Consider the following 24,053-nt stretch of genomic DNA (forward strand, 5'->3'; position numbering starts at 1 on the left):
TTATACTCAATGCCCCAAATGATGAGATCAAGCATACCGACATACACCGTCTTTACTACTATCTACTTAAGCAAGTGACGATGATTTAATGATGGTAGAGCAGTGAATGTTGTCTTCATTTGATTTCGGTAAGGAATTTGATAAAGAACCATGTGGTAGGCTGATCCAGATGATTAAGATGCATATGATCCATGGTGACTTGGCAATTTGGATTCACAACTATCTTACCCAAAAACAAAGGACAAGTCTCAAAAGAAGGACTGGCAGGGAGAGGTGAAGGAATATGGTGACACTAGTCGGCTGGTATAGGTTTATTTCAATGCAAGGAGTGTTGTGGAGAAAGCAGATAAACCTGGAGCCTGGATTGATGATTTTGTGGCCATTGTGGAAATGTGGTTGCAGGAGAGTCATGACAGACGACAGCTCAATGTTCCAATGTTTGAGGTATTCAACATGATTCAACGAGAGAGAGGCAAAGGAGGTGGAAGAGTTGTGCTATGATCAAGGATCAATGGTCACGGCAGCACTCCGGAAAACTGGAAGGCTCGTTCACTGAGGTGGAAAGCGTGGAGCTGGGAAAGGTGCAAGCACTAAGATTTTACCCGTCCCATGTGTGCTCCCCCCTCCCTCCACACATATTTCTTCATCTGGCTTCACAATTCACAGCTCTTCAATCCTTTCGTCACACAACTTGTTTCTTTCGACAACCCCCCATATCACCCCACCCCCCCTTGCCTACAATCAGTCTGAAAAAGGGTCTAGAGCCAACATTTCACCTATCCATGTTCTCCAGAGATGCTACCTGACCCGCTGATTTACTCTAGGATTTTGTGTGCTTTATTTTAACAACAGAGGAACCGACATACAGACAGATTATCAAACGATGCCAAAGCAACAGCGTTGTTTTAGTGGGTCATTTTAACTTTCCCAATGGGACTGCTCAGTGCCAAAGACTTAGACGGGGCAAAGCCATGGACATTGCCTATATGGACTTCAGCAAGGCATTTGACGTTTGAGGTTTATATATACGATTTGGATGAAAATATACTAAGCATGATTAGTGAGTTTGCAGATGACACTAAAGTGGGTGCTTTCATAGACAGCAAAGATAGTTATCAAAAATTACAATGATTTTTAAATGCTGTTATAGTATCTGCCTCATCAACCTCATCTAGCAGTTCGTTTAATATACCTACCACCTTCTGTGTGGAACAAGTAGCTCCTCAGGTTCCTATTAAGTTTATCTTCTATCACCTTAAACCTGTCCCCTGGTTCTTGATTCCCCCTTTCTGGAGAAATATTACTATGCATTCCCCTCATGATTTTATACATCTCTATAAAGATCATCTCAGTCACACGAGCTCCAAGGATTTGACCTTGAAAAGGCCATCAAAAAGGCTAACAGAGAATTCTGCTCTAAATTGGAGGATGAGGTGGAAGAAGAAAGCAGGAGGTAGCTCAAGCAATAGTAATGGGCCACTCCCAGATGGGCTCAATGCATTGTACACACGCTTTGATAGGGAGAATACTGATGTGCCCTCCCAGGCCCCCATAGCCCATGATGGCATTACAATCTCAGACACAGAGGCAGATGTCAGAAGATCCTTCGGGGGGACAAACCCTTTAAAGCACCTAAACCTGATAGTACACCTGGTCCTATTCTTAAAACCTGGCTGGAGATCTTCAACCTTCCATTACAGAAGTTTGAGGTTCCCACCTACTTTAAAAGATCATCAACAATACCTGTTCCCAAGGTGACATGCCTCAATGACTACCGACCGGTGGCACTAACAGAGGATATGATCACACTAGCTCTCCACTCTGCACTGAACCACTTGTGCAATAAAAACACATATGCCAGACTGTTGTTCACTGACTGCATCCCAACATTCAACACCATCATTCCCTGCAAAATGGTTACAAAGCTCTCGGAAATGGGTCTCTGCAGATCCCTCTGCAACTGACAATTACGCACCATTGAACTGGATCCACGGCTTCGCCATCAACAGAACAAAATCTACTCAAATTGGCAGCAACACGCTGAGTGCAGAGGTGCCTCCCACACGCAGCTTGTGGAAGCTTCAGGCATGTGTTTGCATTTAATTAGTGTTTTGGCAATTTAGAAATAGCAGCGGACCTAAACAATAGACAATTGACAATAGACAATAGGTGCAGGAGTAGGCCATTCGGCCCATCGAGCCAGCACCGCCATTCAATGTGATCATGGCTGATCATCCCCAATCAGGACCGCGTTCCTGCTTTCTCCCCATATCCCCCGACTCAGCTATCTTTAAGAGCCCTATCTAGCTCTCTCTTGAAAGTATCCAGAGAACCGGACTCACAATTCTCTGTGAGAGAAAGTGCTTCCTCGTCTCCGTTCTAAATGACTTACCCCTTATTCTTAAACTGTGGCCCCTGGTTCAGGACTCCCCCAACATCGGGAATATGTTTCCTGCCTCTAGCGTGTCCAAACCCTTAACAATCTTATATGTTTCAATAAGATTCCCTCTCATCCTTCTAAACTCCAGAGTGTATAAGCCCAGCCAGCCGCTCCATTCTCTCAGCATATGACAGTCCCGCCATCCTGGGAATTAACCTTATAAACCTACGCTGCACTCCCTCAATAGCAAGAATGTCCTTCCTCAAATTAGGGGACCAAAACTGCACACAATACTCCAGGTGTGGTCTCACTAGAGCCCTGAACAACTGCAGGAGGACCTCTTTGCTCCTATACTCGACTCCTCTTATTATAAACATAGTTTTGGGTATAGACTGATTAATTTTTGATGGATAAAAACTCCATAAAAGCAACATCTACTGTCAATTGTGCAAACTGAGAAACGTAAGCTCAGATAGCACAAAATGCTGGAGTAACTCGGTAGGACAGGCAGCATCTCTGTTTGCAGAAGGATCCCGACCCGAAACGTCACCCATTCCTTCTCTCCAGGGATGCTGCCTGTCCCGCTGAGTTACTCCAGTATTTTGTGTCTATCTTCGATTTAAACCAGCATTTGCAGTTCCTTCCTACACAATTTAAGCTCAGAGTTGTTGGTGTCACCAAGTTGGGTCTGTTCCAATGCTGTGTGATTCAATGAAAGTACATATATCTTGGAATATCAGTTCTGCAGCAACAAGATAAATTTCAGATTCTGGAATCCTGAGCAAAAACAACCTGCCGAAATAACTCAATAAGTCAAAAATCATCCGTGGAAGACAAGGAATGTTCGACAGATGCAAAATGATCAGAAACATCAACAACGCTTTTGCCTCCACCGATGCTGTATTCTGACTCTGACACGGAGTTCCTCTGGGATTTTGATTTTGTGTAATAGTTCTGCAGCCACTGGTGGCTTTTCATTTAACCATACTCGGCTGTGAGTTAAGAATAAGTTCCAAGCTCTTCCACATCTGGTGTCACTTTCCTCTTATTCTAGCAGTCCCCAAAGTTCACAAGCTAAATGGTGCCTGGCTTCTGACAATACTAGGTGCTACTGATGACGATCGAAAACCTAATGCTTTGGATATCTTGTTTATATATTAAAAAAGATTTTCAATGCAGGAATGAGAACAATGCTTCAGAAATAAAGCAATTTGAAAATCCTGTGCTCGTTTCTACCCAAAATCTGATTCTATTTTACAATTGGGCCATATTATTTAAACTCTGTCATACAACTTTTTAAGGGCTCATTACACAGGTATTCGATTGCTAAAAAACATTTAAATACTAAACAAAAACATTAGCTTTCATCGTGATATCCCTGCTAATGAAATGTACTTGAAAACTATAGTAATCAGTTCAGTCTTCTGCCAAATCACCTTTACTATTGAGACACAAGAAACTGCAGTTGCTGGAATCTTGAGCAAACGACAATGTGCGGAAGGAACTCAACGGGTCAGGCAGCATCTGTGGTAGGAATGAACAAACAACGTTTAGGGACAGGACCGTTCAGACTGAAAAGATGCCACTGAGTTTCTCCTGCGTTTGTGTGTTTTATTCATCCTTACTAAATGCCTTACTTCATAAGTGCTATGAAGGGCAGATGAAATGAAAGATATCACAATCTTTATAACCAGACAAGAAGCAATGCCGCAACTCTGCCTGTGCCACTTGGTAAAGATGTATCTAGTCTCGCACTACTTTCATACTCCAGAATTGGGGAAGTGCAGCATGTAGGGAAAATACAGCATGTATGGGAAGTGTTAAGGGCCTGTCCCACTTGGGCGACATTTTCGGCAACAGCCTGAAAAGAGGTTACCGCGGGGTGGTCGGGTGTGACGCATGTAGTGACATGCGGTGTCTCCCTGCCGACCCTGGATTTTGGAATGTTCAAAATCTTCAGGCGACATCTGGGTATCTAATCACGTTGTGAGTCCTGTCACATGCTGACGTATTTTGTCCTGCGGGTGACGCCCGGTGACGTGGGTATATAAAGCGCCGACTTTCAAAACTTTTTAGATTATTTGGTGAAGATAGCCAGGGGTAAAGTGCCCATAAATAATGAAAAGTACAAAAGTACATAAATGTACAAAGTATATTATTAAGAACATCTGAAATGATGTTCTTTCTAATGTGGTGAAAAAATAATGATCTTTGTCTTGTTGAAGTTCATGCGAGTTGATGTAAATTGTAATGTTATTTTCAGATCTGACTATTGTTGTTGAATAACATTTTTGCTTATGATGGTCTTTGAAATATTCCGTTAAATATATACAGTTACTTTTGTTGAAGTTAAACCTTTTTTGGTAAATGAATTATTGTTATTCAATATAATGTTATTTTTGAAGAAGGGTCTGAAGAAGGGTTTCGGCCCGAAACGTTGCCTATTTCCTTCACTCCATAGATGCTGCTGCACCCGCTGAGTTTCTCCAGCTTTTTTGTGTAACCTAATGTTATTTTTAAGCTGACGTTAAATAAACAATTTATTTCTTAAAAAGTTATTGGTCCTTAGATTTATTGTAGATAAGTTCATTTCCCATGTGACTATCATACTTCAGTGTAACCTTCTTGTGTTATGAAGGCGGGTGACGTGGAGAGTCGTAGTTTGAATTGACGGTGACGCGGAATACCGTACAACTTGACAGGTTTTAGGGCGACTACGGACGTCAGTCACTAACGTTCACAGGCCCCGAGTCTTTGGCTTGGGAGTCTTTGGCGAGGAATCCTAGGCAAGGAGGTTAATACAAAGCCAGACAGGAGCACACTGTACAGTGCAGTGGTAATGGCAGGAAAGAAGGTATAATGCACCTTAAGGGGAAAAGGGTAACCAAAGAGAATTGGGGCCCTCAAGAATCAAAATGGTCATCTCTGTGTGGAGCCACATCGTGAAGGCATGAAAACTGGGAAACCTGGGCAGTCAATGAAAGCAGCTTGAGGGCAGTCAGTATTATGGTCGAGAAGGTGCTGAATGTCCTAACATGTACGAAAGTAGATAAATCTCCCAGGCTTGATCAGATCTATCCAAATACATTGCGGGAAGCTAGAGAAGAAATTGCATATGTCCTGGCATGAGTCATAATTAGAATTGGGCGAGGTGCCGGAAGACTGGAGGTGGCAAATGTTGTGCCCCTCTTTAAAAAGGGCTGCAAGGAGAGGCCTGGGAACTGGAGGCCAGTTAGCCTAATATCTGTGGTCAGAAGTTTACTAGAGAGTATTCTGAGGAATAAGGTATATATGCCTTTAAATAGACAAAGGCTGATTAGGGGTAGTCAGCACGGTTTTGTACGTGACAGAATGTGTTTCAAGATGTAACCAAGAGGGTTGTTGAAGGCAGAGCTGTAGACGTGTCTATATGGAATTCAGCAAGGGATTTGACAAGGTTCCACATGGTAGGTTGCTCTGGAAGGTTAGATCACATGGTATGCAAGGAGAGCTAGCCGACTGGATAGAAAATTAACCATGGAAGGAAGCAGAGGGTGATGGTAGAAGGTTGTTTTTCAGACAGGATTCCCGTGAGTCGTGGTGTGCATCAAGGATCAGTGCTGGGCCCATTGCAGTTTGTGGTTTATATTAATGAACTGGATGAAAACATACAAGGCAGGATTAGTAAATTTGCAAATGATACTAAAGTGGGTGGCGGAGAGTGAAGATGGTTATCAAAGTCTACAGCAGGATCTTGATCAGTTTGATAGTGGAGAGACTTTAATGGTTTAATCACATAAATGTGATGTGTTGCATTTTGAGAAGTGTAACCAGGTTACGACCTTCACAGTAAACCCTGTTGTAGAGCAGAGGACCTGGAAGTGTAGGTGCATAATTCCTGGAAAGTGATGTCAGAGGTAGATAAGGTCGTCAAAAAGGCTTTTGGCATATAGGCCTCCATCAGTCAGGGTATTGAGTATTGGAATGTTATGTTGTAGCTGTACACGGCACTGGTTAGTCAATAGTTGGAGTATTGTGTTCAATTTTGGTCACCCTGCTATAGGAAGATGGTGTTAAACTGGAAAGAGTGCAGAGAAGATTTACGAGGATTTTGCCAGGACTCGAGGGCCTGAGCTATGGGGAGGGGTAGGGTAAGCTAATACTGTATTCCTTAGAACGTAGGAGGATTAGGGGTGATCTGACAGAGGTGTATAAGATCATAAGGGGAACATGTAGGGTAAATGCATGGTGACTTTTACCTAGGGTAAGAAAGTCAAAAATCAGAGGACATAGGTTCAAGGTCAGAGGGGAAAGATTTAATAGGAATCTGAGGGGCAACCTTTTCACACAGAGGGTGGTGGGTACATGGAATGAGCTGCCAGAGGAGGTAGTTGAGGCAGAAACTATAACAACATTTAAAAGATATTTGGACAGGTACATGGATAGGAAACATTTAGAGGGATATGGGCCAAACACAGGGAGATGGGACAAGTGTAGATGGGGTATCTTGATTGGCAAGATCAAGCTGGGCTGGAGGCCCTGTTTCCATGCTGTACGACTCTATGACATCACAAATAGTCATTCAAAGTTTCCTTTGTTTCAAAGACAACAAACACTAGCCAATTTTTCCTCGTGGCTAAAATCTTTACAGTCCTGCCTCCTCTTCATAACTCCCTTCTGCATCTCCTCCAGTACCAGCTCGTCTTTTGCATATTTCCTGCAATGTGACTACTAGAATTGTATGCAGTGCTGATCTGTGGTCTAACTAATATCGACATGGCATGCAGAAGTATATCTTTCATATGAAAACCTACCAAAAGGTTTGTTGTCAGAAAAATATGAAGTCGACTTATTGAACCAATGTACTATTGTAAATTGGACACAGAATTTCCTGATAATGACCTGTAAATTATTTTGCGACAAACTGCTAGTCATTGCATCACAACGGGCAATCCTCTCCTGCGAGGCATTCATCCTGCAACGACACAAAAAGCACCTTCACCAGCATCCACAGCTTACAGTGAAATTAACTCAAAATAACAGAACCTCCAAAGTGACAATAAAATTATTTCAATCTCTTTAGTCCATTTCCAGCAATTATTACAATATTTAATTTGAACTATCCCGAGTACAGATGAAACCTGCTTTTGGACTTTAAAAAAAATCAGATACGCATATACATTATGAAATTTGTATGTTCAATATTTTGAATTTTTCTTATAAGATCTGGTATTACCTCTGGTGGTTCTTTAGGTGTGCTGTTGGAAAGATAGTCATCATCTTCCTCCTCCTGTATTTGTTCAAAGGTACGTTTCTTGGCCTTTTTCTCGGTTGCTTATAGGAAGGAAAATACATTTTTAAATTTAAAAAGCAGTAAGTTAATAAAATATGGGTGATCTTGCTGATGAAAGGTTTATACGTACAAAGAATCTGCTTAAGTTGGTCAATGAAATTGTTCTCATAAACCATCCTCTCTTGCCAAATAGCTAATACTCTTTCCAAGTGCTTCTTGCAATTCTCATCGGATTCACTGTCAAGCAAGGAAAAGAAACATTGAATTAGAGTAAATTTTACCCCAAGGACACTAATCTACATCGAGTTCAGCTGGATACATTAACTTTCAGCACGCTCATTTCAATGGAGATTACCAAATTTGGAAATTGCAGATAGTATCATTTCAATGTTGGAAAGATCACACATGCTACATGGTTTATAGACAAAGGATTTCCCATTATTTTGTAAAATGCCATTGTTTTGTAAAATTGACATTGTTAAATGTCAATGATCAGTTTGTTAAGAACACATTACTTAAGATTACAAGTGATCCTATGTTGCAGCAAGTGTTGTTTGTATTCCCAGAGAATAGTCTGTATTACGATTTTCTTTAATGCAAAGCTTTGTCACCAAATGAGAGACAAATGAATATTGGATAGATAGATAAGATAGATAGATAGATAGATAGATAGATAGATAGATAGATAGATAGATAGATAGATAGATAGATAGATAGATAGACAGATAGACAGATAGACAGATAGACAGATAGAAAGATAGCTTTTATTGTCCTGCAATGTGGGTATAATTATTGAACTGAATATTGTATCTCTTTACTTTGCTTTAACCATATTAATTTCATGAGAGCAAACTTTATTCTGCATTTCAAATTTTTGGGAGGTGTTTTGTGATTTTTTTAGGGTGATTTCTGTTCTCTGAATGGCCAGAATGTCGAGCTCATCTGTAGTAATGAAGATATACAAAAAATTTGATTTTGCCTCATCATTAAAAAAATAAATATAATGGCCTCCTATTTACATTGTCTGCCTATTTTGAAATGTAATCTCAGCCATCATATTGGATTCTATTCTGGAATTAATTAATAAAAATAATTGTCAAGACCGATTTTTCGCATTTTCCAATTTTGAATTGCCAACAAATTTGAAAACATTGGAAAAACAAAAAAAAAAAGACGCTGGAGTCCTGAAGAAAACACAGAAAGTCAGCTGGCATTTATGGAAAAATGTTTAATGTTTCAGGTCAATGGGCCATAAAAAAAACTGACAAAGATGTGGGGTCAGAGAAGGGGAAGGATGGAGAGAACAGTGAAAATTGTTTATGGTAGCGCAGAAATGAGATTGTCCAACTGACAATTGCTTTCAGTGCCACCTCAGAGAGAGAAATGAATGCTTGACAACAACGGCTGGAGACAGTATGGATTAAAGGAAATAATCTTGGAACTCTGTTCTTCCACACAATAACGCCCAAAGTAGGCAGAAAAATAGTAGCTTATCCCCTGCCGAGGCAGCGGATACTATATTGATTTCAACTATTTCTGAGAACTGAAGATAGACACAAAATGCTGAAATAACCTAGCAGGACAGGCAGCATCTCTGGAAAAAATGGATAGGTGGCATTTAGAGTTGGGATGCTTCTAGGAAACACAAAAAAACAGAACAAATCGGGGCCGGCAACAGATGACCTCAGGCTGGAAGTTCCCCGATAGGGTGATTGTCGGCTATAGATGATGTGGTCCCATGAGCCATACATAGTTGTTAATTGTGGAACTGGTTAACCAACCTTTACAGGAGGGGGCGGGGAAGGAGGGGAAGAAGGGGAGTGATTCTGGAAGTTACCTAACATTAGAGAAATCAATATTCATACCGCTGGGTTGCAAGCCACCCAAAATATGAGGTGCTGCTCCACCAATTTGAATGTGGTCTCATTTTGGCAATGGAGGGAGCCCAGGACAGAAAGGTTGGTATGGGAACGGAAAGGGGAGTTAAAATGTTTAGCCATCAGGAGATCCAATATGACCGAGGGAAACAGTTCAGCGAAAGTCACCGAATCCATGCTTTGTCTTACCAATGTACAGGAGCTCATGTCGGGACGCAGTAGTTGAGGTTAGAGGAGGTGCATGTAAACCTCCGTCTCACACGGAAGGATTGTTGTGGTCCCTGGATGGAGCTAAGGTAGGAGGTACAAACACACATGTTTACATCTCCTACAGTTGCAGAAGAAAGTACCTGGGGAGAGGGTGGTTTGGGTGGGAAAGGATGAGTGAACCAAGTAGTTGAGGATTTTAGCTAATTTCTGCGAACACTCCCTTTCCCCCTTCCACCAAAAGTCAAAACCCGTTCCACAGTTCACAACGATGTATCCTTCTTGGGATTACACCATCCATAGGCAACAATCAGCCTATCAGGGAATTTCCCTGCCTGCGGTCATCTGTTGCTGGCCCCGACATCCTGTTTTTTTTTCTCTTGCTTCCAGTCACTCCACTGCTATAATCAGTTTAAATAAAGCTCCTGACCGAAAACATCACCCCCAGAGAAGCTTCCTGACCTGCTGAGATACTCCAGCATTTTATGTCTATTAAGGCCTATGGTATGTTTGGCTCAAAGGGCCGAATGGCCTACTCCTGCACCTATTGTCTATCAGTAGGGGCATTGAGTACAAGTCAAAGTTGTAATGTGTTTTAAAAAAATCTTATGCTCCACTACTTCACAATATTTCAGTTTAAAGTATGTATTGAGAGATTGAAAAAGTTTCTGCACGTTTGATGTTTCACAATGCACAGAAAGATCCTTTGGAAAAGATTATATTCGTCATTTCATACAGGAAATATACAAGCTCACCTTTAACCATATCTTGCCACATTGTCAAATAAAGTTTAATGTCGGGGATTTTTATTACCTAAAAGCAGGCAGGTGTCATTGAATCATATTTTTACTGAACACGATGGTACCTTGAAACATGTGAAAATGAATCCACCAAAACTGGTGCAAAGTCCTTGGTAAATTCTGGTCCCTTTTTCTTGCTATTCTGAATCACATCATTTGCCAGATAAAGGAAGGTCAGTTTTCTACTTGGTTTAGCTGGGGACAAAATAAAGGTAATAGAACTTTAGTTCTAACAAACGATTTCTTTTTGAGCATGGCATTAAATGAATACACACAATAACATACAAAAATGTCCAACTTGCAACAATAACTAAAGGCATTATTTTGTATTTAACGTTTTGATTTTTGGACACTGCAGAAAACCAGCATACAGAATAATGGCAAACTCAAAGAGCATTTGGCCAAGAGCTAGAAATCAGGGCAGTTGTGGTGTATACTTATTTTCTCATTGTGGAAGGAAATCTTGTACCCTTCCTTCCCATGTGGCATTTTATAAAAAGTCTTCAGAAAGTGGCAACACATATCAACTGTTTTACCATTAACTATCCTGTCAGCTGCATCCTCAATAATAGATTCTAGTACACTACATCAATGATTCTGTCATGCTATCTTTAAAATGAGGTTACATTTCTTGCATTCCAAAATGGGAATTCTCATCAATCACTGGAAATTTGAAAGATGATAACCAATACATTCATTTTTACCATAGCCATCTAATGACTTGAATCCTATGGACACACGTCATCTGGTCCAGGGTTTTATCAACTTTCAGTGCCATTTAGTTCTCTAATAATATGTTTCCATCAATATGCACAATCTCCATTATTTCCATGTTCCCTGTGCCTCCTTTCATGAAATTTATTTCCCAATTTGTCCCAATTCAAGGGACCATACTAACCTTTCTTTCTATAAATAAATTCTTGAGCCTTTTGTTCCTGATTATTCACATATTCTGCATTCTCTATCAGAGCCCATTTTGCTGAATTTTGGTATTTTCCTAAGATTCCTACTTACTGATTTTGGCAGCAACATTTTCCTATAATCCCATATTTTGTTAACCATTAATTTTTCCTCTCGGGGTTTAACAGTTTAAAGGAGCATATATTATTTGTAAATGATGTATTACTTCTTTATACTTTGTCATTGCCAGTTATTGCTACATTTTTTATGGTAGGTTTATTAATCTACCATATCCATCATGCACTTCACACTTTTATTATTTACTATGTTTGGATTTTAAACCCAGGTTCCAGGTCAAACTAAATCACTTAATCGTTTGAGTACATGTTTTTATAAATTACTAGACTAAGTGGGACCTGTTTGGTCCCAGCATCACATGGGAGGGCTGGTCTCCCAACGCAATATTATTCCACCTCGCCGCCAATTCTAATATTGTTGGCCTGTGGGGGGGGGCTTTCTGGAGAGCTAGTATGTGTGTTGTGGGCTGAAGGGACTGTTTTTCAGAGGTCTAGTATGGACATTGTGGGCCGGATGGATTCTTGGGCTGGCGGCTCAGTCACTCAAGCCTGTTGTGCTGGCAGCTCACTCACTCACGGCTGGTGGGCTGGCAGTTGACTCACGGCTATTCCTTGAAATTCCATTTCAAGCAGGGTGCAAGGCCACCAAATTCAAGTGCAGTTTCTTACCACTTCATGCAGGGTGCAAGGCCACCAAATTCAAGTGCAGTTTCATACCATTTCAAGCAGGGTGCAAGGCCACTAAAGACAACGAGTCATGACCTCTCCCTCCTCCATCTTGCAGAGACTGAACCAGCCCACACTTCTGGGTTTTATAGTCCCACCCCTTCTCCCACCAGAAGGGGCATGGCCTGCATGGCGTGATTGACAGGAGAATCTCAACATTTTTTAAACACTAATAACTCTTATTTTTCATCAATGGGAAAAACCTTCGGCACCTGATGAGCGGAAGGGGAATCCGAGTAAGATGGCTAAAAATCACAGCCGTACGTGGTAGTGTTTTTTCTAAAATCAATATAAAGCGCAAACAGGAAGTGGTCAAGATTAGACTTTTAATTATATAAGAAGGCAAGGCAACTTTAATTAGGCAAGGCAACTTTAATTAGGCAAGGCAACTGTAATTAGGCAAGGCAACTGTAATTAGCCAAGGCAACTGTAATTAGCCAAGGCAACTGTAATTAGCCAAGGCAACTGCAATTAGCCAAGGCAACTGCAATTAGCCAAGGCAACTGTAATTAGCCAAGGCAACTTTAATTAGCCAAGGCAACTTTAATTAGCCAAGGCAACTTTAATTAGCCAAGGCAACAATTAGCCAAGGCCACTTTAATTAGCCAAGGCAACTTTAATTAGCCAAGGCAACTTTAATTAGGCAAGGCAACTTTAGCATTTCCAAACCAAAGGCAACACAGCTTTAGCATTTCCAAACCTATAAATCTTCACGCCTTTGAAACGTGGGAGGAAACCGGAGCACCCGGAGAAAACCCACGCAGTCACAGCATGAACATCCAAAGACCATACAGATAGCACCTTTAGACAGTATTGAACCCAGGTCTCTGGCATTGTAAGGCAACAACTCTATCACAGCTCCGCTATTATTAAATGATTCATTATGAGATAAATATTGCTTATTTACATACAAGAATTATTCTGACATTTCAAATTAACAAGCGAGAAATTGACTGTTCAGAAGTGGGTAGTATATTTATCGCTTAAAAGTGTAGGGCTCTGGATTTTTGCAAGGTCAACATTTCAAATTAATTCTTGGTTCTTGGTTTCTTGGTCCTCCAAAATATTCCAAATGGAATTTAAACTGGAGGTGGTGAAGGGTGGGCTTAAGCCAGAAAGGGTTATTGGGAAGAAAGAGCTACTTTAAATTTAGTTGCATCGGGTTGGGTAACTATAGTAGGGTGGAGATTATTCCATGCTTTAATTGTGCGGGGGAAGACCGAATTGCTGTACACATCTGCAATTGTAGGTGGGATCACAAATTGGATCGAATGCCCTCGTCTGCTCCTAATTGGTTTGGGTTTGGTATAGGTCTTGTAATCTATGTCGAGCTGACCATTTAACATTTAGTAAAAACAGGTCAAACGGTGAGCTTCACGTCTGTCTTGGAGAGGGTTCCACCCCAGAGAATTCAGAAGTTTGGTGACACTCGCTTCTCTCTCATAGGTGTTAGTAACAAATTGAGCTGCCTGTCTTTGGACACGTTCGATGGAAGAAATGTTTTTATTTGTGTATGGGTCCCATGCTACAACAATTGTCTGTGATGCAGTGATTAACTATCTTCTTGAAGCCATCTCCCATTAGCTGTTTAATTGTCAACCACATTCATATCAGGACACGGTAGGATTGGAGAGTTCAGATCGTTGAAGGTGGAATAAGATGCTAGCTCCACTATTTAATGTGTAAATGGTACTATATTGTAGCATCACCAGGCAGCAAAGTACTTTTCTACCCAGATGTTACTGCACCCATTATGTCTTTCTACATTCCTTATTGCATCAGGGTTGGATCTATGCTTAACGATATGGGAATATTCCGGTTCACAAGCTTGACGTTATTTGAATGAAATCCTGCTAATAACTCTGTTTCATGAACAAACAGCTGAGACCATAAAGTTACTTTGGGTAGCCATGATTTCAAATCAGGATTAGACCACTACTAATACTTTAGAGTCATGAGGCACACATGCAGGACCAACGGCCCACCATGTCCATGCGATCCATCGAGTACCTATCTACGCTAATCGCTTTCACCAGCACTTGGTCCACAACCTACGAAATACTAAATACATCTACATTAATAATCTGACTACTTCAATGTTCACCTGAAAGATAATTCTGAAAATGCAACATTTCGATTGGCAGCTAGATTGTGTGGTCAAATTTTACTGCATGGATTGAGGTAATAAACTGATTTAAATGAAAAAATATTATCTACTCATGGCTGCCAAGTTAAATTATAGTTTTGAAAAGGTAGTCAGGAAGTCATGATGCAGCTCCAAAGGACTTTGGTTAGGCAGCATTTGGAGTAGTACATGCTGTAATGGTTGCCCCATTTCAGGAAAAATGTAGAGGCTTTGGAGAGGGTGCAGAAGTGGTTAACAATAATGCTAGGTGGACAAAAGTGCTGGAGAAACTCAGCGGATGCAGCAGCATCTATGGAGTGAAGGAAATAGGCAACGTTTCGGGCCGAAACCCTTCGTCAGACTGATGGAGGGCGAGGAGGGGGCGGGAAGGAAAAAGGAAGAGGAGCCCGAGGGCTGAGGGAGAGCAGAGATGGGGAGGAGACAGCAAGGGCTAACGGAAATTGGAGAATTCAACGTTTATGCTACTAGTGTGCAGACTGTCCAAGCGGAATATGAGGTGCTGTTCCTCCAATTTCCGGTGGTGCTCACTCTGGCCATGGAGGAGGCCCAGGACAGAGAGGTCGGATTCGGAATGGGAGGGGGAGTTGAAGTGCTGAGCCACTGGGAGGTCGGGTTGGTTAACGCGGACCGAGCGGAGGTGTTCGGCGAAAGGATCGCGAAGGCTACGCTTGGTCTTACCGATGTAAATCAACTGACATCTAGAGCAGCGGATGTAATAGATGAGGTTGGAGGAGATGCAGGTGAACCTCTGTCGTACCTGGAACAACTGCTTGGGTCCTTGAATGGAGTCGAGGGGGGAGGCAAAGCGACAAGTGTAGCATTTCTTGCGGTTGCAAGGGAAAGTGCCCGGGGAGAGGGTGGTGCGGGAGGGAAGGGAAGAATTGCCAAGGGAGTTACGGAGGGAGCGGTCTTTGCGGAAAGCAGACAGGGGGGGAGATGGGAAGATGTGGCAAGTGGTGGGGTCACGTTGGAGGTGACGAAAATGACGGAGGACTATTTGTTGTATGTGACGGCTAGTGGGGTGAAAGGTGAGGACTAGGGGGACTCTGCCCATGTTACGAGTGGGGGGGATGGGGAGAGAGAGCAGTGTTACGGGGTATGGAAGAGACCCTGGTGCGAGCCTCATCTATAGTAGGGGAGGGGAATCCCCGTTCCCTGAAGAATTAGGACATTTCCGATGCCCTGGTGTGGAACACCTCATCCAGGGAGCAGATGCGGCGTAGACGGAGGAATTAGTAGGGGAGTAGTCCTTACAGGAAGCAGGGTGGGAAGAAGAGTAGTCTAGATAGCCATGGGAGTCAGTGGGTTTATAGTGGATGTTGGTCAGAAGTCTATCACCTGCGATGGAGATAGTGAGGTCAAGAAATGGTAGGGAAGTGTCGGAAATGGTCCAGGTGTATTTCAGTGCCGGATGGAAGTTAGTGGTGAAGCGGATGAAGTCAGTCATTCGTGTGTGGGTGCAGGAGGTAGCACCCCAAAGCAATCGTCGATGTAATGCTGCCTGAATTAGAGGGTTTCAGCTACAGTGAGAGGATGGACAAATTTGGATTGTTTTGCTCTGAGATTGAGCAAACGTCAGAGATTGAGTGGATACTTAATAAAATTATATTAAATTATGAGTGGTATAGATACAGTCAGAACCCATTACCCAGGGTGAAAATGTTCAACACTAGCGGGCATAGCTATATGATTGGAGGGATAATGTTTAATGGAGATGTGTGGGGCCAGTTTTTATTTGTATACAGACCGTGGTGACGAGCCCACCCCCCGGCAGCAGACAAGCCTCATCTGTCACGGAGCTGGAAAGCCCACCACCGAGTGGGGAACCACTGAGCCCAGCCACTGCTCATCCCAGAGGATCGGAGAAACGGAGAGAAGGGTGGAAGGAGTCAAGCTCGTAGTGGAGGCAGACCAAAGAACAAGGGGTTCACAAAGAGGAACTGGGGTCTTGATCCTGGCAATACCGCACAACTTTATAGCATCATTCTTTTAGCAGGATGACCAAAACTGAACAAATTACTCCGTATCGACGCCTTGCATAACTGTAACATGGCATCCCAACTTCTAAACTCTGTGCCCTAACAAATGAAGGCCAACATGCCAAGTGTTCTTCCCAAATAAATGTGACTTCCCAAATTGCGATACCCCATCCTTCTCTGCAATTAAACTACATTTGCTACCCCTTACCCCACTTGCCTAGTTGATCAAATTCCGTTTGCACTTCTTGATAACCAACTTCACTGTCTACTGGTAGTCCCAGGCCTCCAGTCCGAAAAACAACCTTTCACTATCATCTTCTGCTTCCTCCCATTAAGCCAGTTACATAGCAATGTTACAATACTTACCTTGTTACAATACTTACCTTCAGCGGCGCTGCAGTTCTGCCACTGGCCGTGTGCGCGACTTTGGCGCCATTATGGGTGGGGGGGGGGCGGGTTTTAAATGCCGTTTTGTACTGCCTATCGGAGGCAGACTTCCTCGGGCTGCTAGCTGGTGAAGAATAATCGATCCAAATCCCGTTTGCGCTATATTTAATTTTTTTTTAATTGCTGGACAATTTAATATTTGGATTAAAATAAAAAGCGACTTCGAATGCCCTCAACGCCTACACCGTGACGGATCGCAAGAACAGGACGAAACAAAGTGTAAGTCATATATTTTACATATAATCTTGCTTCTTGGGATGGCTTTAATCTAATTTTACGTTGCGAAAATGTGATTTGGGCCCCATACGAACTGGCAGTGTTTTTCCTGCCGATACGGAGTTCAAATTCACGGCAACCGCAACGTTCCAATCGATCGCATTTCAGAAGCAAGATGATTAAAATGCCCATTTTTTTGTGGAAAATCATGTCATAAGCCATCTAAATTATCTATATTTTGTGTTATTCTCTCTCCATGATCATTATTTTTAAACTATATATTCACAACAGTATGAGTCACATGTATTGTGCAAAAAACAATAGTTTTGATTATATTTTGAGAGGATGTTTCTGGCTTAATTTATGGGAATTAAACATTAAATTCCTTCCATCTGGCATATACATTTATGACAGTAAGATTTAAAAATCATGTTATATTGTGAATTCCTGTGTGAATGGGATTAGTTTGTTATTTGGATACAGGCTATTTTTTTTTAAATCATCCTTTTCTTAAGAAATTGAATCTACAGGACATTCTTAATGGGAAAGTAGTGGGCAGAAAGGCATGGCATGTGTGGTTTGATGAGCAAAAACTTGTAGTTTACAATGCCAAAATTGAAAAGTTGAGGAAAAACAAGGTGCACAGAGTTGCTTATTGGTTACAATCTGAGGAGTGTGATGATGCTGCTGATTATGATATGCCAATGTACCAGCTAGCAACTGATCTTCTCCATAAAAACTTGGTCTATTGCTAGAAATTTGAATTTATTTACCTATCTGTTACGGACTTACAGCATATTATGCAATAATATTAAAGTTCTGATCTTGAGAATATCACATTTTTGAATTTTCATGGCAGTCTGGATGTTTATTACTATTTCCGTCACAACGGTCAATTTTGTAATTAGCTACAATTAGTTTATTAACTAATTATATGCTTTAATTTCAGGTCATCCAAGTAAGATGTTTTATATTTGTTTCAGAATGCTTCAATCGATAATAACTGAAAATGTCATTCAGTTCTCTTAATTTTTAAGAAAGTTATGGCCTTTTGACTGTCCTCGATCACAGCTTTTGTGTTGTCAATGAAAATGCAAAAGGGAACAAGATGCTTATTTCCGAGTATGAAAATGGCCATAACTGTTTTAATACTGAAGATATGAATTAGGTGTCAAATTAAACTTCTTTTCATGCTTTATCTGATGGTATAAATTGCAAACTTGATTTTTAAAATCTCAAAATTTGGTAACATTGCTAAATTACGTATCCAGTTAGCTGGCACTCCCTGGGTCCCATATCGATCTAACCTTCCAGAACAGCTTACAAGGCAGAACCTAATCAGAAGTCGGGGAAAAAAAGGAGCAAAGTCAAATGTGGGTCACGTGAAGGCAGACACGGGTGAAATTATTATGGGCAACAAAGAAATGGCAGAAGAGTTGAATAGATACTTCGGATCTGTCTTAGAAACATAGAAATTAGGTGCAGGAGTAGGCCATTCGGCCCTTTGAGCCTGCACCGCCATTCAATATGATCATGGCTGATCATCCAACTCAGTATCCCGTGCCTGACTTCTCTCCATACCCTCTGATCCCCTTAGCCACAAGGGCCACATCTAACTCCCTCTTAAATATAGCCAATGGACTGGCCTCGACTACCCTCTGTGGCAGAGAGTTCCAGAGATGCACCACTCTCTGTGTGAAAAAAGTTCTTCTCATCTCGGTTTTAAAGGATTTCCCCCTTATCTTAAGCTGTGACCCCTTGTCCTGGACTTCCCCAACATCGGGAGCAATCTTCCTGCATCTAGCCTGTCCAACCCCTTAAGAATTTTGTAAGTTTCTATAAGATCCCCTCTCAATCTCCTAAATTCTAGAGAGTATAAACCAAGTCTATCCAGTCTTTCTTCATAAGACAGTCCTGACATCCCAGGAATCAGTCTGGTGAACCTTCTCTGCACTCCCTCTATGGCAATAATGTCCTTCCTCAGATTTGGAGACCAAAACTGTATGCAATACTCCAGGTGTGGTCTCACCAAGACCCTGTACAACTGCAGCAGAACCTCCCTGCTCCTATACTCAAATCCTTTTGCTATGAAAGCCAACATACCATTCGCTTTCTTCACTGCCTGCTGCACCTGCATCCCTACTTTCAATGTCTGGTGTGCCATGACACCCAGGTCTCGCTGCATCTCCCCTTTTCCCAATCGGCCACCATTTAGATAATAGTCTGCTTTCCTGTTTCCGCCACCAAAATGGATAACCTCACATTTATCCACATTATACTGCATCTGCCAAACATTTGCCCACTCACCCAGCCGATCCAAGTCGCCTTGCAGTCTCCTAGCATCCTCCTCACAGCTAACACTGCCCCCCAGCTTAGTGTCATCCGCAAACTTGGGAGATATTGCCTTCAATTTCCTCATCCAGATCATTAATATATATTGTAAATAGCTGGCGTCCCAGCACTGAATCTTGCGGTACCCCACTAGTCACTGCCTGCCATTGTGAAAAGGACCCGTTTACCCCTACTCTTTGCTTCCTGTTTGCCAGACAGTTCTCTATCCACATCAATACTGAACCCCCAATGCCTTGTGCTTTAAGTTTGTATACTAATCTCTTATGTGGTACCTTGTCGAAAGCCTTCTGGAAGTCCAGATACACCACATCCACTGGTTCTCCCCTATCCACGCTACTAGTTACATCCTCAAAAAATTCTATAAGATTCGTCAGACATGATTTACCTTTCGTAAATCCATGCTGACTTTGTCCAATGATTTCACCACTTTCCAAATGTGCTGCTATCCCATCTTTAATAACTGACTCTAGCAGTTTCCCCACTACCGATGTTAGACTAACTGGTCTGTAATTCCCCATTTTCTCTCTCCCTCCCTTCTTAAAAAGTGGGGTTACGTTTGCTATCCTCCAATCCTCAGGAACTACTCCAGAATCTAAAAAGATTTGAAAGATTATTACTAATGCATCCACTATTTCTGGAGCTACTTCCTTAAGTACTCTGGGATGCAGCCTATCTGGCCCTGGAGATTTATCGGCCTTTAATCCATTCAATTTACCCAACACCACTTCCCGGCTAACCTGGATTTCACTTAATTCCTCCAACTCCTTTGACCCGCGGTCCCCTGCTATTTCCGGCAAATTATTTATGTCTTCCTTAGTGAAGACGGAACCAAAGTAGTTATTCAATTGGTCCGCCATATCCTTGTTCCCCATGATCAACTCACCTGTTTCTGACTGCAAGGGACCTACATTTGTTTTAATTAATCTCTTTCTTTTCACATATCTATAAAAACTTTTGCAGTCAGTTTTTATGTTCCCTGCCAGTTTTCTTTCATAATCTATTTTTCCTTTCCTAATTAAGCCCTGTGTCCTCCTCTGCTGGTCTCTGAATTTCTCCCAGTCCTCCGGTATGCTGCTTTTTCTGGCTAATTTGTACGCATCATCCTTCGCTTTGATACTATCCCTGATTCCCCTTGTTATCCACGGATGTACTACCTTCACTGAATTATTCTTTTGCCAAACTGGGATGAACAATTTTTGTAGTTCATCCATGCAGTCTTTAAATGTCTTCCATTGCATATCCACCGTCAACCCTTTTAGAATTAATTGCCAGTCAATCTTGGCCAATTCACGTCTCATACCCTCAAAGTTACCTTTCTTTAAGTTCAGAACCATTGTTTCTGAATTAACGATGTCACTCTCCATCTTAATGAAGAACTCAACCATATTATGGTCACTCTTGCCCAAGGGGGCACGTACAACAAGATTGCTAACTAACTCTTCCTCATTACTCAATACCAAGTCTAAAATAGCCTGCTCTCTCGTTGGTTCCTCTACATGTTGATTTAGATAACTATCCCGCATACATTCCAAGAAATCCTCTTCCTCAGCACCCCTGCCAATTTCATTCACCCAATCTATATGTAGATTGAAGTCACCCATTATAACTGTTTTGCCTTTGTCGCACGCATTTCTAATTTCCTGTTTGATACCATCTCCAACTTCACTACTACTGTTAGGTGGCCTGTACACAACACCCACCAGCGTTTTCTGCCCCTTAGTGTTTCACTAAGGAAGACACAAACAATCTCCCAGATGTACTGGAGGACAGAGGCTCCAAGGGAGTAGAAGAACTGAAAGAAATTTTCATTAGCGAGAAATAGTATTGGGTAGGCTAATTGGATTGAAGGATGATAAATCCCCTGGGCCTGGTGGTCTGCATCCCAGGGTCCTCAGGGAGGTGGCTCTAGAAATAGTGGACGCATTGGTGATCATTTTCAAATGTTCAATAGATTCCGGATCAGTTCCTGTGGATTGGAGGATAGCTAATGTTATCCCACTTTTCAAGAAAGGAGCGAGAGAGAAAACAGGGAATTACAGACCAGTTAGCCTGACTTCGGTGGCGGGAAAGATGCTGGAGTCAATTATTAAAGAGGTAATAATGGGGCAATTGGATTGTAGTAAAAGGATTAGTCCAGGTCAACATGGATTTATTAAAGGGAAATCATGCTTGACTAATCTTCTGGGATTTTTTTAGGATGTGACAAGTAAAATGAATGAAGGGGTGCCAGTGGATGTAGTGTATCTAGACTTTCAGAAAGCCTTTGAAGGAGACTGGTGACTAAAATTAGAGCACATGGTATTGGTGATGACATGGATAGAAATTTGGTTGACAGACAGGAAGCAAAGGGTAGGATGGAACGGGTCCTTTTTAGAATGGCAGGCAGGGGCGAGTGCAGTGTCGCAAGGCTCGGTGTTGGGGCCGCAACTGTTTACCATATATATTAATGATTTGGAAGAGGGAATAAGGAGCAACACTACCAAGTTTGCAGATGACACAAAGTTGGGTGGCAGTGTGAACTGTGAAGAGAATGTTAGGAGGTTGCAGGGTGACCTGGACAGATTGAGTGAGTGGGCAGAGGCGTGGCAGATGTATAGGGCTCTGGTGAGACCACATCTGGAGTATTGTGCACAGTTTTGGTCTCCTAATTTGATGAAGGATATCTTTGTGATTGAAGCAGTGCAGTGTAGGACTGTCATATCAGGAAAGATTGAAAAGACTAGGTTTGTATTCACTGGAGTTTAGAAGGATGAGGGGGATCTTATAGAAACATATAAAATTATAAAAGGACTGGACAAGTTAGATGCAGGAAAAATGTTCCCAATGTTGGGCGAGTCCAGAACCAGGGGCCACAGTCTTAGAATAAAGGGGAGATCATTCAAGACAGAGGTGAGAAAAAACTTTTTCACCCAGAGTTGTGAATTTATGGAATTCCCTGCCACAGTGGAGGCCAAGTCACTGGATGGATTTAAGAGAGAGTTAGATAGAGCTCTATGGGCTAGTGGAGTCAAAGCATATGGGGAGAAGGCAGGCACAGGTTATTGATAGGGGACGATCAGCCATGATCACGATTAATGTGCTGGCTCGAAGGGCCGAATGTCCTCCTCCTGCTATTTTCTATGTTTCTAAGTCCACGTGAAGTACATCAATGGCCCTGCCCTTGTCAACTTCTTGGTTACTTATTCAAAACATTCAATAACATTTGAGAAATATAATGTCGCATAAACAAACCTGTGCTGACCATTGTTAATTAATCTGTTTTTCCAAATGCATGCATTTCTTATTTCTTAGATTCCTTTCTGGTAGCTTTTTGAGAAAACTAACTTACTGGTCGACAAATTTTTTACTTTGCAGCCCTTCTTAAATGAGGCACAAGATCATCCACCCTCCAGTCTTTAGTTTAGTTTAGAGATACACCGCGGAAACAGGCCCTTCAGCTCACCGGGTCCTTGCCGACCAGCGACCCCCACATATTAACACCATCCTACACCCACTAGGGACAATTTTTACATTTACCAAGGCAATTAACCTACAAACCTATACATCTTTGGAGTGTGAGAGCAAATCTAAGATCTCAGAGAAAACCCACGCAAGTCACGGGGAGAAAGAACAAACTCTGTACAGACAGTACCCGTAGTTGGGATCGAACCCGGGTCTTTGGCTCTGCTTATGCTGTAAGGCAGCAACTCTACGGTAATTCATATATCTCAGTCAGGACTCCTGCAAACTTTGTATCTTGCTTTTCAGTGATCTTGGATATATATGATCAGGTCCAGGAGATAAATCTTCCTATGTTTTAGGAATTCATCTACTAGACAATGGAGATGACTTGAGGACAGACAGCCTGTCGACTAAAATAAGACATCTCCATTAACTTTCACAAGTTCCCAGATCTTCATGCCTTTCTCCGCGGTGAATACAGGTAAAATATGTATCGAGGACCCTGCCCATCTCCTGCAGCACTACACATGGATGCCCACTTTGGTTTCTATTCCCTCTACTCTCTCTCCGGAGCCCTATTCTTTCTCCGGTTACCCCTTTTCCTTAATATTCTTAAAATCTCTTTGGATCCTCCTTAATCTGAGAGGATCTAAAGGAGGATAAGTTACCTGGACTTGGTGGACTATACCCCAGGCTTCTGAAAGAGATTGCTGTAAAGATTATGGATTCTGGTTCGGCACTTGAATGCCCAGGAGGGGAAAAGACTGCAAAAAGTTGTAAACACTGCCCAGGCCATCACCGGCTCTGACCTCCCCACCATCGAAGGGATCGATCGTAGTTGATGCCTCAAAAAGGCAGCCAACATCATCAAAGACCCACACCATCCTGGCCACACACTCATCTCACCACTACCTTCGGGAAAAGGTACTGGAGCCTGAGAACTGTAACGTCCAGGTTCAGCTTCTTCCCTACAGCCATCAGGCTATTAAACACAACAACGAATAAGCTATGAACTACAATAGACTATTATTATTATTGCACTGTTATTGTTTGTTCTTTTTCCCCCCCGTGAGTTTTTGCTATATTATTTATTATGATTACATATTCTGTTGTGCTGCTGAACAAATGTCATTGTTCTATCTGGGACATACGACAATAAAACACTCATGACTTGAATAGTTCCAGGCAACTGGAAAATCAAAAATGTGACTCCACTGTTTAAGAAGGGAGCAA

General features: G+C 42.0%; 1 protein-coding gene across 6 annotated transcripts in view; it reads right to left on the minus strand.

Moving 5' to 3' along the window:
* The window catches only part of LOC129710817 (regulation of nuclear pre-mRNA domain-containing protein 1A-like), a 66,815-nt gene that overhangs the window by 35,780 nt on the left and 6,982 nt on the right, over positions 1-24,053 (minus strand). For all 6 annotated transcript variants that reach the window (XR_008725735.1, XR_008725739.1, XM_055658075.1 and 3 more), the window contains exons 2-4: positions 10,602-10,731; positions 7,783-7,889; positions 7,596-7,693 (exon numbers count right to left, since the gene is read on the minus strand). Coding sequence is in view for 4 of the 6 variants with exons in the window: in XM_055658075.1 (XP_055514050.1) it covers positions 7,596-7,693; positions 7,783-7,889; positions 10,602-10,731 (335 nt within the window). In the remaining 2 variants the exon portion in view is untranslated. The remainder of the gene's footprint in view (positions 1-7,595; positions 7,694-7,782; positions 7,890-10,601; positions 10,732-24,053) is intronic.

This window comes from Leucoraja erinacea, chromosome 2 (assembly GCF_028641065.1).
Source record: "Leucoraja erinacea ecotype New England chromosome 2, Leri_hhj_1, whole genome shotgun sequence".
Taxonomy (NCBI): Eukaryota; Metazoa; Chordata; class Chondrichthyes; order Rajiformes; family Rajidae; genus Leucoraja; species Leucoraja erinaceus.